This window comes from Lasioglossum baleicum, chromosome 1 (assembly GCF_051020765.1).
Source record: "Lasioglossum baleicum chromosome 1, iyLasBale1, whole genome shotgun sequence".
Classification (NCBI taxonomy): Eukaryota; Metazoa; Arthropoda; class Insecta; order Hymenoptera; family Halictidae; genus Lasioglossum; species Lasioglossum baleicum.
The window spans coordinates 4,090,800-4,107,841 of record NC_134929.1 but is presented as its reverse complement, the minus strand read 5'-3'; the positions used below and the strand labels follow the sequence as shown (position 1 = coordinate 4,107,841).

The window sequence follows — 17,042 nt, the reverse complement described above, 5'->3', positions numbered from 1 at the left end:
AAATCCTTCAATTCATCGATAAAATAAAATATGCTTTACAGAAAACACGATAAAATGAAACTGAGATAATTAAGATCCGCACAACCAATGTATTATAATTTTTTTGCGAATTTCACCTTGAAATATTTTTTGAATATGTAGATATTGCTTCTAAAAGAAATCCACAAACACACCATTGATTATTATATAGTTAGACATAAAAAAAAAGAATTAATCAAGTAAAAAAAATGTACACCTATGCCGGGAGCGAACCTAGTATAAGCAGATTAACAGTCGAACGCCTAACACGCTGAGCCATTTGAGCTGTTGGAAACGTGATTGATATTTCTAGATGTAATGTTCATACTGTAGAAATATTAATTGAGTTGATTTCATTTTTTAATTACTTCTGTAGAATGCTCAAGATTTATCAGAGCCTGATAGACTTACAGAATAAATAGAACGTAACAATTTTAAGGTTAGCTCAGTTCTTCGCGGAAAAAACGTCGAAAAAATCGGTTTTTATTATTTTTAACAACGGCGCACCAAACCAAAAAATCTGAAAAAATTCATGAACAATACTTATAACAATATACTGCTACTGTAAAAATATAAATGTTGTCACTCTAAAACTTCCATGTGAAATCTGCATTTTTTCGATTTTTTTGAGGTTTTTGATTTTTTACAAGCAGGATTTCCATTTTAAAAATCTGAAACCAATTGCAAAGTATGTATTTGGGTTTTTGACATGTGTCAGATTTTTTTCAGAATTTTTAAGCGTCATTAACTAGGTAAAATAGGCCAAAAACTGATTTTTCGTTTTTACCCCATAACTACCCTCCCGATCGAGATACAGGGTTGAAATTTTGCACAGTATGTTTTTTCTTGGTGCTCTATCGAATGGCACATCGTCGATAAAATTCGGCTCAAGGGCATTTTTGACTACCTTATCCGGCTATGCCCTTTTAGGATTAAAACTGAAAAAAGATTTAAAAAAAAAATGTCGGCAGCAAGACTCGAACCAGCGACCTACTGATTACCAGTCTTTCTCGCAGCGCCCTCGGCCACTGCGCTTCATGTTCATAGCTTAACGCGAACTCCTTATGAACGCGTAAACCGAATTTTCAAATGCCATTTTCTCGGGAAATCTTGAGAAGCGCGCGCTACTGCTTTGCTAAATTACACTTAGATATGTCATCTTCAAATACTGCAAGTTTCAGGAAAATCCGGATTCCGACTACCCTGGACTCCCCTTGTCAGACCCGGACGTGAGCACTCTCTTATCCTCTCTGGTCATAGCAAAACTGAAGCGTTGGGCTGATACATATATATGCCACAGTGAAAGCGAGACGAAGTCAATGTATGCATACGATTGTAGGTTGGTTGGGTCATGGTTGGGTTACCGGTTTCCAAAATGGAAGGCACGGACTATTACCAGGAGAGGCGCAAAAATTTCCGAATAAAAAATTAATTCTCATACCATGATATGTACAAATAATTAGCTTTAATATAAAAAAGTTACAAGAATTTTTTTAATAAATATTAATAATATGTCCTCCTCCACCTCCTCTTCTCATCTGTCCTCCTCCACCTCCTCTCCCCCTTCCCTGTCGGCCCCTCTGCCCGTACAACATTTTTTTATATTTTTTATTAAGCTGTTGCAGCTGGAACACAAAACATGAAAATTATATAATTTTTTATTTACTACTCTTTTTTTTTTATTTGTGGTCGGGCCATTATATACGTACCTTTAATATTTGTAGCTGTCTGATCTCCATAATAGACCTGCTACTGTTGCTATTACTTATTATTGATGTTGGTGATCCCATAACGGCTCTTGTCGACCGATTTGTGGACCGTGATCGTCGGTGATGCCGCGGTGGCGATCGGGACCGTGACGACGGCCGTCGGTGCGACCGCGATCGCCGATGAGACCGCGGTGTCGATCGGGACCGTGACGATGGTCGTCGGTACGACCGCGATCGTTGATGAGACCGCGGTGTCGATCGGAACCGTGTCGACGACCGTCGGTGCGACATCGATGGCGACTTACAATCATAATATTTCCAATTAGATACTGATGAGCGTCCATGCGACCGCGAGCGTCCAATCTCCATGTGTTAGGTTTGGGGTAGAGTGGACACAAACACACCTTACTTTAATAGCGTAGATATGAACAATTACGACGTGTGCCGGAGTGCCAATCTGCGCAGTGGATTAACTAGCACGCAACTGCCGTAGTTACCGTGTACGCTCATACAATTCGCGTAGCGCTATAGTCGTTACTTTTCTCTCTCACTCGTCCGTACGTACAATACATTACAACTCTCCCGCTGTTTTAATTTCGATTCAGTCGCGGAAAGCGTCGCACAATCGGTTAGATCATCTGATCGATGTGTCTCTTTTGGAAATCACCTAACTCGGTTTTTACTACAAAAGTGGACGGCGATGTCTGCTTTACGACTTCGCCTGCCACTCGCTTTTCATCTCTAACGCCATGGGCATCAATCATGACTGCATCGCCAATGGTTACATCGAGTTGCCGGTTTCCTCCTCTTGAGACTATTTGCGCTCGCTGATGCTTTTCTACTGTCTTTAACACACTAGGCTTTAAACGATCAAAACGAGTTCGTAGGTCGCGATTGTACATTAGGTTCGCTGGGCTTCTGCCGGTTGTGCAGTGAGGAAAGTTTCGATAGTCGTATAAAAACATATTTACTGCATTCTCCACATTTTCTCCCCCTTTTACGATTTTACCTACTTTATCTTTAAATGTTTGAATGAAATTTTCCGCTGCGCCGTTCGTTGCTGGGTGGTACGGAGGCGAAAATGTGTGAAAGATTCCATTTCGCTTTAAAAAATTCCTAAATTCGTCGCTACGGAATTGCGGTCCACCATCCGTGACGCAATGTAAAGGGAGTCCGAATCGCGTAAACAAATCTTTAAATTGGTTTATGAGCTTTTCGGCTTTCGTATTGTTTTTACAGTTAAGGATTTCCGGCCACTTACTGTGCGCGTCGACTATTATTAAGTATTTATCTCCATAGAATGGACCTGCGTAATCGCAGTGTATGCGACCCCATACTTTGTTTGGCCACGGCCATGTGGTTAATGGAGTTTTTGGTGGTTTTTTTCGCTCTATCAGGCAAGTTTTACACGCGTTTACAATAGTTTCAATTGCGGCGTCAATGCCTGGCCACCATACGTATGATCGCGCAAACATTTTTATCTTAACAATACCAAAATGTGTCGCATGCAATTCTCATAGTATTATCGGTTGCATGCTCTCTGGAATGCACGCGCGTATCCCCCAAAAAAGACATCCTTTTTCAACTGTTAATTCAAATCGCTTTTTAAAGTACAGTTTCTTTTCACTCGTTAATTCATCGTGATTTGGCCAATTTCCTGTAACATATCGTATAACATCACCGATCGTTTTATCTTTTTTGCTTTCTATCTCTAACGTCTTGCTGTCGAACGCGGTTGTTCCTTTCTCAAAATAGTAAATGTGAGCGCAATCTATCTCATATACATCTGATAAGTCTGTATCGTCTTCAATTGGGAGTCGCGAGAGTGCATCGCAGTTCGCATTTTCATCTGATTTTACATGTTCAACTTTGTATTTAAAACCGGACAAGTAATACGCGTATCTTTGTAGCCTATTGTCTGCTGTCACAGGGATACCTTTTCTAGGTCCGAGGATTAATTGTAGTGGCTTGTTATCTGTACGCAAAGTTATTTCCTTCCCAAAGACATACTGGTAAAACTTTTTGAATCCGAATACAATTGCCATTGCTTCTTTATCAATGATTGATCGTTTTAGTTCTTTACTTGGTATTTTCTTAGACGCGTAAGCTATAGGTTTCTCTGTTCCATCTCTATATTTATGTGATAGAATGGCAGATAATCCGTAATCCGATGCATCACTAGCCAATACAATTTCCTCTTTAGGATCGTAATGCGCTAAAAAATCCGGTGAGATTACTTCATTTTTCACCCAGTTAAACGCTTTTTGACATGAGATACTCCGTTCAAATTTTTCTTTGTTAAGCAAATCGTATAATGGTTTCATTTGAGAAGATCGGTCTTTTAAGAATCTCGCGTAAAAATTTACTAAACCTAGGAATGATGCTAACTCTTTATTATTTTTCGGTTGTGGCGCGTTTACCATCGCATTTATTTTCGACGCAGACTTATGCAAACCATTTTTGTCAATGACAAACCCTAGCACCTCGATCCTGTTTTGCATAAATTTGCATTTCACTAGATTCAATCGTAAGTTACATTCTTGCAATCGCGCACATACTTTTTCCAAATTTTTTGTATGCTCTTCATTTGTGCGTCCGGTCACGTAAATGTTATCTAAGAAAGCGATTGTACAGTCAATTCCGCGTAAACATTCATCCATTTTCCGTTGTACGTCTGCTGGTGCGGGCGAAACACCTTCCGGAATTTTTGTGTACCTAAAAAGTCCTTTATGTGTAACTATCGTAAGTAAATTGGTGCAGCTTTCATCTACGGGAAACAGCATGTATTGGTGAGTCATGTCCAACTCGGTGAATTTATCTCCGCCTTGTAATACCGCGAAAATTTCGTCAATAGTGTGCAGTGGGTATTTATCTGTAATAATGTATGGATTTATTGTTAATTTGAAATCGCCGCATATCCGCACATTTCCATTTCCTTTTAACGTTGGAACAATCGGCGTGACCCATTCGCTCACGTCTACCGGTACCAGATGACCTAAGTTTAACAGTCGCTTGATTTCTTTTTCGACAAGCGGTTTTAACGCGTATGCTACATGCCTACATTTTAATGCTACGGGTCGCGCATTCTCTTTCAAGTGAATTTTCATTTTACTTTTATTGTACAGTCCCGGAGTGTCACTAAACAAACTATTGTATTTTTGAATAATATAATTACGCAATTCTATTCCTTCAATTTTTTTTACTTCATTTTTATTGTTACCGGGAAACACTAAAGGCCAAAACCCAAATTGGTGAAGCCACCAGTGTCCCATTAATGCTGGACCTGCACCAGGTAATACAAAACAATTTAAAACTCGAGTCATACCATTAAATTTTACATTTAAATCCATTAATTTGCCAATTGGTTTTAAACTGTGGCCCCCATACGTCCTCAATTCAGTGTGAGATTCTGCGATCTCAATGTCACTGAAATTCTCATCGTAGAATTTTTTTGAAAAAACTGTTGCGTATGTCCCGGTATCAATCTCTAATTCAACTTTTTTATCATTTATCATAATATCCACAAACATCGGTGTGGCATCACTTCTATTAATTTTTTCGCAATTATATTTCACATCATTGTTTTTATCGTTAACGTCATTTAGTGCTATATTTGTTTCGCATATACTCTCATTCATACACTCAATACTCATCTCTAACGAGAAATAGTCTGTTTGATGCGATGACTCTGGCTGCGGCTCCATCAACCCAGCTTCTTCGGTGATCATATTCAAAGCGTTTCCAGGCTGCTGGCTTCCAGCTGCTTTTTTTCTGCATATCCTCTCCAGATGTCCTCTTTTTTGGCTGTAATTACAATTATAGTTACGGAACCGGCACTCGGTACTCCTATGGTTTGGTTTACCACAACAGTAACACGTTGAACCCCGTTCCTCACGAGACCTTGAAAATCCATCGGCTGGTCGCTGCCGCTGCTGTTGTTGTCGCGGGCCGCTACGTTCAGTGGCTTGATTTGTTTTGGTATAGCCGCGTTGTCCTTGCCGGCGCTGGCTACTACATGTATAGCATACACCGGTTGTTTCAGGTCGTTCTTCTCTAGCACATTGCTTGATGAAACGGCGTTTAACACAGCTGCTTTTAAATGTTAAATTTTTTTCTTCGAATAATTTAACACGCGTTTCCTTATCATTTATGCCGCATACTATTTGATCCCTTAGCGCAGTGTCCACGTTTTTCTCACTTTTTCCCGAACCACTTTTGTCACTTTCAAATTGCACTTGTGCGGCCTTTTTTGCACTTTTGATGTTTTCTCTCAATCTTTCTCTGAGGTCATTATACGGTTCACTTTCACTGTAGGTAATACCTCGTTGTTTTAACTCTTCAATTACACTGTCCATCAAATTTCAACTTTTTAAAAGTATTTCGATTCCCACTATGCGATTCTTATAGAGTTTTCCGCGCTGATTCCGAATCTGGTTTTAATTTTTTTCCTATACGTCCAGTTTTTGAGAAAATGGAGTTTAAAAAAAAGACATATTTTTCAACTTTAAACAAATATTGCGATGTTATTATAAAAGATATTGAATTGTTCTTTACAGCAAAAGATTCTGTAGACTTTCCCGAATACAGTGATATCCAATATTAATACATTACGATTGTTTAAACATGTTTAAACGATCATTAAAGACGGAGATGCACCACTTTTGCACCAATTTTTGCGGATATTTTCGAATTTATCTGAAAAAATAAGGGTCCAGCGAAAAATTGAACTATACCACGCGAAAGAGCAGACTTTTATCTTGAGAAACCCCCCTGTGAAGTTTGCATGGTCGACGTTTTCTTCGAACCAGAAAGCAAAATATCTTCGCCCGACATGAGTTGTCACCAGTGGCGCTCACCACCAGAACGGTCGTTCGCCGCTCCGTATCCCGTCGCTGCGCCGCACAGTGGTCCGGATCGAGAAATTCAGTGACATTTTGTTATAACTTTTGAACCATTAGAGATATTGCAATGAAATTTCCACTAAAAATATTTAAAAAATAGTCATTTTTAACTATAGATAATTAAATATTTTTTTTAATTGTTAAACAATATTTATTAATTAATTTTCATTGATACTTTTTTCTTAAAACAAAATTGTTTACATATATTATAAGTTTACAAACTATTTTTTCTAATAATTTATAATTAAAATTTTTTAATGGTCCGTATCGAGAAATTCAGTGACACTTTGTCATAGCTTTTGAGTCGTAAAAGTTATTGCGATGAAATTTTCACTGAAAAATATGAAAAAATAATCATTTTTTAATGATAAATAATTTAATATGTTTAATTATTTTTAATAACATTTTACTTACTTTATTGGCTGATTGACTTAAATCTATGTAAGTATCAATTCTGCAGCTTCTTGATCTAGCGGCTTGTTCTTTTTACTTTGCGAGTTTACTCGTATTGTCGATATATACGGATCGGAACTTATGAGCAATCTGTGAAGTAAATCCTCGTTTGTGTTGATCCTGGAATTTTTTCTCGTGTTCCTGCTTCTGAATTTTTTGAAATCTTTGTGTTTCGTTTCTTGTGCCTCCTCAGAAAGCTGTCCAATCGGAAGTAAAGCATTTTGTACTATATCCTTGCCGTGGATTAATATCTTGTGTATGGAGGCAGGCATGTAATACCATCCATAATGTTGCACATAATGTTTTGCTGTTTGTAGCGTATATTCTTCGAACTTGGTAAGATGTATTTCGTATGGAGACGAAATAACTTGTAAAATAACATGCATCCTTTTAATTAAAACAACGTCAATTTCTGTTATTTCCGCGGAAATTTCAGCATTCTGAAAAAACCTTCTTGCCGTATTCTCATCGTTTGATGAGCCCCATCCTTGTTTTACGTAATCGACAACTAGTCCCAATTTTTCTTTAAATTGTTCTTGAATCTTCTTTTTTCTTTCGTTTCGAATGTTTTTTAAGTCGGGTGTGTTAGCACTCCATTTTTGGAAAAGTATATTATACGATACATGCAATATCCATTCAAAGCATCTTATCCAAGCATGCAGCGAAGAAATTCCAAAAGAATAATTATTATTATTAGATGGTTTGGATTTTACAAATTCTAAATCATTCATCTCCGTTGGTTTTGCATTGCATATATAACAACGCATAGAGGATTTCGTACCCGAAATCGCATTGCAAATTTTATTATCTACCATTGTAAATAACATGGTATATTCTATAGATGTATTATTTATTTCAAACGGCTTCAAATTTCGAATTTCATTATTTATTCTATTAGTTTCTTGTTCTATAATTATTTGAGATTCTTTAATAAATTCAAATTTTATTGGCCGGCAAAACCAAGGAGATGATGGTCGCGGATTTTCCCAGAGGATTTCTGAAGTTAATTTGTTACATAACTTTAACGGGACTATACTAGATATAAAAACAGATTCTTCGTCCGTATTAAGGTCTGCATGAAATACTTGTTTATATCTTTGCTGGCTTGAAGCACCATCGCAACCCCATTTGCATATGAGAATTAGTTCATAATTATTTGGCAATGTATCTAAACTCTTCAGTATGCGGGAAACTGTATGGTCTAATAAGGCTTGTAATTCGACTTGAGCATATGTTTCAGTAATTTTAGTACTACTCTTTGCTGGATAGCACTGTATTTTTTCTTGCAACAGTTTAAAATAAGAGGGAAACAGTTTGCTTAGGCATTTTATGGCTGAATTTCTAATGGTGATATACTGAAATTTTGAGAGTTCAGCCATAATGAAAATGCTTAAAGCTTTTTCTGCTGAAAACGTTTTCTGTTGAAGCATGTGTCCTTTTTCAAAAAACGTTTCAATATTTTTGTCGTTTTTACTGTCAAATAAATATTGCAGTATGCGTAACTTCTGATGCATGCCTTGTTTTCGCAATTTCATCTTTAGTGCACTCAGTAATTCATCGAGAGAAAAATTATTAATGAGAGACCGAGATCTCCGTATTTTTTCCCTGCTACTGCATTGAGAATACAACTTTCGTCCTTTGTATATGTTTACAGTAGACGATTTTCGTTGTAATGGGGTATTTGCCGAACTTGAAGACGGAATCTCTGCCAATATGGCACTTAGATATGAAAAATCTTTCTCCAGCCATGACTTATTACGTTGAAGGAATCTCGCTTGTGTATAATATGACTGTTTCCACTTCTGTTTTAATTTAGTAGTGAATACTTTTAAACTCTTCGTTAATCCTTCTGATTGTTCCGGAGAAAGATTAATTCGTTCACATATTTCTTTATATAAGAATGAGTAATCACCCATGTCTTTTGACGAATTCTTTAATCTGATAAATAAGTCTCCATATTTTCTAAAAGCTTCCATTCTCGACACTCGACAATTAATATCTGAATAGCAAAGATGAACAGTTACATGCGAAATTACTGAGGCAATAAGTGTTTAGTCGTTGTTGTACTTACCAAATATGAACCAAATAAAATATGATATAATATAAAATAAATCAAAACTTATTCTAATTAAACGATAAATGAATATATATAATATAACACGCAGTAAGAATAACGGAACTAAACACACTGATTAAATATATACATATATCATATACACTAAATATATACTGTACGAGTCTTTTAGAAATCCTTTACTCTGTGTGTACTCTCCAATGGTTCTGTTTCATCTGAATGAAAACTAAAAATGAGGAAACAATCGACTCCTCATCTGCAGCATATAATAAACAATTGCTTGTAGGCTACAATGGAAACAGTCCGCTCGCGCGCGTGCGAAGAGATTTTTCGCGTCTCGCGCGATCTTGGCGCTCGCGCTCGACGCAGCGATGGATACACTTTAATCATTAATAACTTGCGTGGATGGACGATGTTGGTAGTAAATCGTGCATGACTATATAGGGAAAAGTGTACCGAATATAGTACAATTTGTAATCATGCGATGCTACTTGGAACTCAAAAGATATTCCGTATCAAAGATGAGGAATTTTGACAATTTCCGTGCCTTCACTGTGCATTACTTTTTTAATACATTATTTAAATTAATTGTTAATTGACAGTGTAAATTCTTATCGTAAAGGAATTCTCTTCATTTTAAAAGAAGAACAGAGAAAAAACATTAAACAGGTGGGTCAGGGCATCCAGATAAAGATAAGCATCCTTCTTCTGCGAAACAACCTATTTTATAAATGTCCAACTTTAAGTGTTCGTCACAATTACAATTTTGATTATATTTTATTAATTTCTTTATTTTCGAGGTAGATGGATATTTAGCAAGCAATACAAACTTTGTACATGTCAATATGAGAAAGTTCATTTTTCGACAAAATGTCACTGAATTTCTCGATCCGGACCACTGTGCGCCGTATCCCGTCCCGAGCGCCACTGGCGGAAACTCATGTCGCGCGAAGATATTTAGCTTTCTGGTTCGAAAAAAACGCTGAACATGCAAACTTCACAGGGGGGTTTCTCAAGATAAAAGTCTGCTCTTTCGCGTGGTATAGTTCAATTTTTCGCTGGACCCTTATTTTTTGAGATAAATTCGAAAATATCCGCAAAAATTGATGCAAAAGTGGTGCATCTCCGTCTTTAATCATTGTTTAAACACGTTTAAACAATCATAATGTATTAATATTGGATATCACTGTATTCGGGAAACTCTATAGAATCTTTTGCTGTAAAGAACAATTCAATATCTTTTATAATAACATCGCAATATTTGTTTAAAGTTGAAAAATATGTCTTTCTTTCAAACTCCATTTTCTCAAAAACTGGACGTATAGGAAAAAAATTAAAACCAGATTCGGAATCAGCGCGGAAAACTCTACCAGAATCGCATAGTGGGAATCGAAATACTTTTTGGCTGTTGGACAGTGTTATTTGCCCTTTGTTTAGATTTTGTATCCACCCCGTTGTTTTACTTTTTTCAGACATAAATGAATATCACTTTATAGCTGCACCTTCCTGCAGATCCTTTACCCGACTTTTATTTAACAGGACGCGTCGCGAATTTTCGATCAAGGCACCTTCCTACCTGTCGACCACGTGCATTTACGAGTCCAGTTTTAATCCTCGTCGCCAGTTGTTATGTTTGGGGTAGAGTGGACACAAACACACCTTACTTTAATAACTGCTAAATGGTACGATTTATTTATTGCGTAGATATGAACAATTACGACGCGTGCCGGAGTGCCAATGTGCGCAGTGTATTAACTAGCACGCAACTGCCGTAGTTACCGTGTACGCTCATACAATTCGCGTAGCACTGATGCCAAGGCTGTGGTACTGTGGTACTAAACCATACCCCCACCATAGCCTACTATTGCCCCTACGTTCCTTTCCAACGCGCCCGCGCGCTACACTCACCAGCGTACCTCTACGGATACAGTAGAGTGATACGCTGGTGAGTGTAGTGCGCGGGCACGTTGGAAAGGAACGTAGGGCCAATAGTAGGCTATGGTGGGGGTATGGTTTAGTACCACAGTACCACAGCCTTGGCATCAGTGTCGCGTAGCGCTATAGTAGTTACTTTTCTCTCTCACTCGTACGTACGTACAATACATTACATGGATGCTAGATTTTCAGCTAATTTGGTAGATGTTGACATCTGAAAACAATTGTACAAATTATTATAATAATATCATAGTAATCTTGATAAAAAAACATCATGGTGCTTACCACGCTTCCTCTGCAATGTACAATAATTACGTTATCTGACGATCGAGTTCTCCCGCCGCACAGTGGGGTATTTGGCCTGTTTAGCGCGCCAAAAGTCGAAATTTTTACTTTGTTCAAAATGACTAAAACTTTTTACCCATGTACCTGAATATATATGCAAGTAATGTACAATAATATTTTTCCATAAACGGTACTATTTAGTAACCTATAGATACTTGAAAGTAACATATTCTCGTGACCGAGAGAAGCATGGAAAAACTTGTGTTAAAGAAATGATCTTTCTCACAAGTTTAGTGTATCAAATCGAGATAAAAACATACCTATGATGTAAAGGAAGGTTTATAGAGTAATTTTACTGCTTTTTGTTTTATACTCTTCGGTGGTTTTGATAGAATAAACAATTAAAAGTGATATAATTTTTTTTTCAGAAAATTAATATGTATCATGTAATAACTTTTTTTCTCCGCATAACACCTCTTTAATCTTTTTAGGGGTTAATCATTAGACATTGCTTTATACAATCCGGAAAAGTTTATATGCGGTCTCTTGCTGTAACATACCTTTTTATGCGATTTAGATCAGTATGGCATGAACCGACCGTATATCATATGACTGATAATGATGAAATAACTGAGCTGTAGGTGATAGATACTTGGAAGTAAATGAAGGAAAATGAAAGTCATTATTGCTAGAATATTAATTTATATTATAAAAAAAAATTAATAAAAATTAATTAATATTTATAATATATTTTTTTTTTTTACGAAAAAATGTTTGAAACAAAAGTTTAACAGTATTAACCTCAATATAAACTTCAATATATAAAACTTCGAAAAAATTTTGTTTAAAACAAAAAAACAAGGTCGCTTCGATTTTTGAAACATTAAGTTGTATTTTTGATTTGATAGTGTTGTAGCTGGTGTTCAGACGAATTCAACGATATATAATAGTATGACCTTTACACTATTAATAACGTTGTTAACAACGTTGCAATAGTTTTTACACTATTAGTAACGGTTGCAATAGCAATTTCTCTTAATCTGACGAAAAAATGTTTGAAACAAAAGTTTAACAGTATTAACTTCAATATAAACTTCAATATATAAAACTTCGAAAAAATTTTGTTTAAAACAAAAAAACAAGGTCGCTTCGATTTTTGAAACATTAAGTTGTATTTTTGATTTGATAGTGTTGTAGCTGGTGTTCAGACGAATGCAACGATATATAATAGTATGACCTTCACACTATTAATAACGTCGCAATAGTTTTGGCGCGCTAAACAGGCCAAATACCCCACTGTGCGCCGCGAGCAGAGATATTGGTGCAAGACTTCACGCGTATGCGCGTATGTACTTATGTACTTTGTTTGGCCGCGCACATGGCGGGATAATTAATATTATTTGAGAGGACTAATATTATTTATATAATTAATTGAGTAATATTTATATATAATTAATATTATTTGAGAGGATTAATATTATTTATATAAAAAAACGAAAACTGTGATTGTAATAAATGAAAAACACGAAAAAAATCTAGAAAATGCAGATTTCATATATAAATATAAAAGATACTATCACAAATTTAATTTAGCAATGAGATATTACCGTAAGTATTATGCTCAATTTTTTCAAATTCCTGAGAGTGGTGTGTCATAGTAAAAAAAAAAAAATAAAAACCACATTTTTCGGCGTTTTTCCTAAGTTATACTTATAGCTTGCAGACTTTTAAACTTGCGTAGTACAAAAGATGTTTAGCCGCGGAACTGTGGGTTCGCGACTGTTCCGGATCACTGCCCGCCAAGTTAATCTTGGGCAGCTAGTTCAAATGATAGAATGATCGCAAAAGACAATAATTGATTCGCTTGACTTGATATCGCATGAATACGTTAATGGAAGCGTTTCGTCCCGGACCTGCTAGTGGACTCGTCAGTAAGGCTGATCTAGCAGGCCCTGCCTTATACGCGCGCAGATGATAATATGAGGATTCGCGTTTGTAATTGAACGCACGCGAGGGATCTCGATTGATTTGATCCGGTTCGCGAGGGATTTCGACCGACGCGATCCCGGTTTGTCGGATGTCCTGATCACTGGACGACGAACTACCGTGATGCTAACTTTGCACATGTTATAAACGATTGACAAGACAACGGCTCGTGCGTTGTACTTGTCTACCCGAGGACTGGAGAATGTCACGGCGTTAGAGCGTAAAACTCAACTGAGCGATTTCGTCTTCCAGTCCTGGCGCGATGCTCGTTGGATTCTCGAATATGAAATAAGATGCACTGATTGGTTCCTGCAGAAAGTTGCATTTCCCAATCAGTACACACTTTGACTCCTAGGACCTCCTTCCCGTAGCTCAGAATGAGGCCCTAGGAAGGAGGAGTGGGGCGAGATCTTACTCGGTCGACGACACGACGGTTCCAGGTAATTCGAGACCCTGCGTAACGGTCGCGGACGGTCCTTCGGAGGGACAAAATTTATGACACCGTGTAATTTCGAGGGTGTAGAAAAAACTGAACGTTAAACAGATGCCTTGACTGGTCGCCGAATGACCCTAGTTGTTTAATCCTTGAGGAGGATATTTAGGCACGTTCGCATCATAAATCCTGTCCGAAGGAAACCTACGAATTCTATTCCGGTACGACGGAACAAAAGATGAAACGATATTGTTTTATCTCTTTCTGCCAAGTGAAAAGGTTATTGTCATACATATTACAAAGGATATTATAAGATCGAGGTTTACCTCCGTCGAGATTTATGCATATTTCGAATATATCTGTCCTTCTTACAATCTCTTTTGTTCTGCCACCCACCCCCCAACATCTATAACAAATGCAATACAACGCTAGCTGATTTGTCATCACTGCTACGGTGAAAACGCATAAAGTTTACTTTTTTTTACGGGATTTCAATATTCATAAATCGTTCGTGAATTGTTCGTTAATAGTTTGCGAATATAAAGTTTACTTTTTTTTTACGGGATTTCAATATTCTGTAACGTTGCCCGTATTCGACCGGCTTGTTGACCGGCGGAAACGGTCACGCGGCCGCGCGAACACGGTCCTCTCGGGACAAATGTAATTGGCGAGGAGAATCGAATAGAACGCTAAATATTGTTCGGGTGCCAGGTACTCGGGAGTACCGCACTAAGGAACGCTAAAGTCTCGTGTTCGAGGACGTCGAACGCGAGCTTCGACTCTTCTCGCGATCACGAAGAAACTTCGACGGCACGAACGGCTAGGAGTTCGGACACAGGGAATAACGGGGACAGCCCTCGCGGCAGGACGGATCTCGCAGGCCGGAAATAAACTCGAAACGGTTAGGGCTCGAATGAATTTATTCGGTGTCAAATGGTAAATTACAGGTGGGCGGCCACGTGGCCGCAACCCGGGAGCCCGCGCTCCTTGTACACTTTTGCGATGGGTCTTAGATCGCGGAGCGCGTTAGTCGAGATTTCGCGAATACGGTTAATACGGTACGACGGTACAATGCACGTCTCCACGGAGACGGAATTCGCGGAACGCAGATGTTCGGCGCAGTTTCGACGGACTGTCGCGAGATTGACGAGCGCGATCGACGCTACTTTATCGAATTCGCTAAATACCGAACTTATCCTTTCCCGACGCGGCTCCTAGAGGAAGACTTCCGACTAATCGGAGGGGAGACTGTTCGTGAAGGCTCAAAGCGTTTCCGAGAGTACGCGAGCACCAAAGCACGAGGCCAAAGGCCTCGGCAATCACCAATGGTTCGAGGACGATACGCACTCGTCTCGTCCTCGCACTAAATATTGAGCCAACACGAAATACGACCGAGGATCACTTTGTCGACTTACCGTGCTGTAATCAGCTAGCCGGATTTCTGCAATGTGGCCGGAACTCTTGGCCTTCGCTCGGGAATCGTACTCGAACAACGTCGCGAAGAACCACCCGCGCCGCGTACTACGTTCAGTTCGACGGAACACGGAAAGTATCTGAAGCGAAATTGCGGAAGCACGACCAATCTGCTCGATAACCAGCGCGACAGTGATCCTGCGTCGCATCGACGGAGCGCTTCGATTTTCGATCTCCCCACTCCTTTCGTCTTGCCGAAATTCCCTATGGGCGCACCCGCAACGCGACTACGCTAGTCGCAGAATCGACCTATCAGAACAGGTCGTTGGACCCACGACCTATCAAATCACCAATGGCCGATCGTCGAAGACGATCGGCGAGGATTAATCCTCTCAGGCGCTCCTCCGCACCACCCTTACCGGGGCCGACTGTAGGCGGGTGAGACGCCGGCTGGACCACCAAAATGCCGATGATATGCAATTGCAGCCCCATTGTCCTAGCACGTCGTCTCCGAGTTTACGGGCTCGTGTGCAGCGGTGCCTGTTGCCACTTCTCCGGATCCGGAATGGTTTTGGTTGGCGGCCAATATTTCGTCGTCGGGTGATCCTCCGATGCGGGGCGCCGTGTCGGTATTTGTCGCTTCCTAGGCACGCTCCTGAGAGTAGCCGCTCTCGGGGCGTGCAACAGATGGCATTAGAAGTGATCTTCGATTTTGATCTCTTCCTTAAGGAGTGTTCAAAGCTGCGGGTGGTTCTTGCATTCCCTAACGGTCGGTCCGGTCCCCTCCCGATACGGTTCTTTGACCCTTTATTAAGGGGGCCGTCTCCTAGCAGATGACGGTCGCGCGTGATCACTCACACACCGCTAGAGTACACTCACACACCGCTAGACCACGTATACGTACGCGAGAATTGCTAGGATCAGGGAAATGCCTTCTGATTTCTCGATAATGCAAAGACGGGGGTTTTTATTAGTCAAAATCGCAAGATGAAAGATCAATCTAGTTCGCTGTTTGCTTCAAAAGTCGTTCTTTTACGTTTCCGAGCAATGATTTTGCAATATTCGGCTGCATGTTGCCCGTCGGAGAGGCTAGTACGCCGGCGTGACTGCAGCGCCATCTGACGTTTGAATTTTTGTAATTCTTTAAATATAAGACAGTAATAACACATTTTTGTTATTTCATTAAATGTAATAAACTTTATTCATTCAAAAATTATGGATTACCCTTGTTTGAATGCCTGAATAGCCAGTTTCCAATTATTATTTATTATTCACACGATTTTTCAGACATTGCCGGTGGTGTGACAAACAAAAGTTTCCTACAAAAAGTAATCGGTACTCAGTCTTCTACAAATCTCAATACAAAAAATTTGAATAATTTCTTTTTTTAAATAAAAAATTGTGGTCACCTTCAATATTTATTTATAACTATATATTTTTTATTTAATAACATTATAGCTGATGCCAAGACGAATTCAACGACCTATTTAATGTAGTCTTTAAGTTTTGAAATAATGGTGAAATAGGCGTGAACAGCTACCGAGCCATTCTGGCCCACTGTGCGCCGTAGAGCGGCGATGATTGATCTCGGCTCGGGTATATCGGTGTGAACACAACACATTGACTCGAGTGAATCGAGTTCTCAAACTTCTTCATTTTAATGATCGGTTTATGGGACTTTTACTAGCTTATTCCTGGCGTTTCTCTGATTAAAATGATACCAAACACGATATAATTTCAACGTTATTTAGTGGTTTAATCAACGGTAAAAGTTTCGAACGCAACGAAGAAGAGCGTATTGGAAAGAAAAAGATGCGAACCGGCGGCGGCTACTG

The 17,042-nt window shown here is 38.9% G+C and overlaps 1 protein-coding gene across 1 annotated transcript; it reads right to left on the bottom strand.

The window, feature by feature from the left end:
* Positions 1-1,523: 1,523 nt before the first annotated feature.
* LOC143210894 (uncharacterized) lies at positions 1,524-6,082 on the bottom strand. The gene is made up of 2 exons (XM_076428166.1): positions 1,728-6,082; positions 1,524-1,643 (listed from the first exon to the last, which is right to left on the bottom strand). The coding sequence occupies exon 1, from the start codon at positions 6,080-6,082 to the stop codon at positions 3,242-3,244; it is 2,841 nt and encodes a 946-aa protein (XP_076284281.1). The 3' UTR covers positions 1,524-1,643; positions 1,728-3,241.
* Between the last annotated feature and the right edge of the window lie 10,960 nt (positions 6,083-17,042).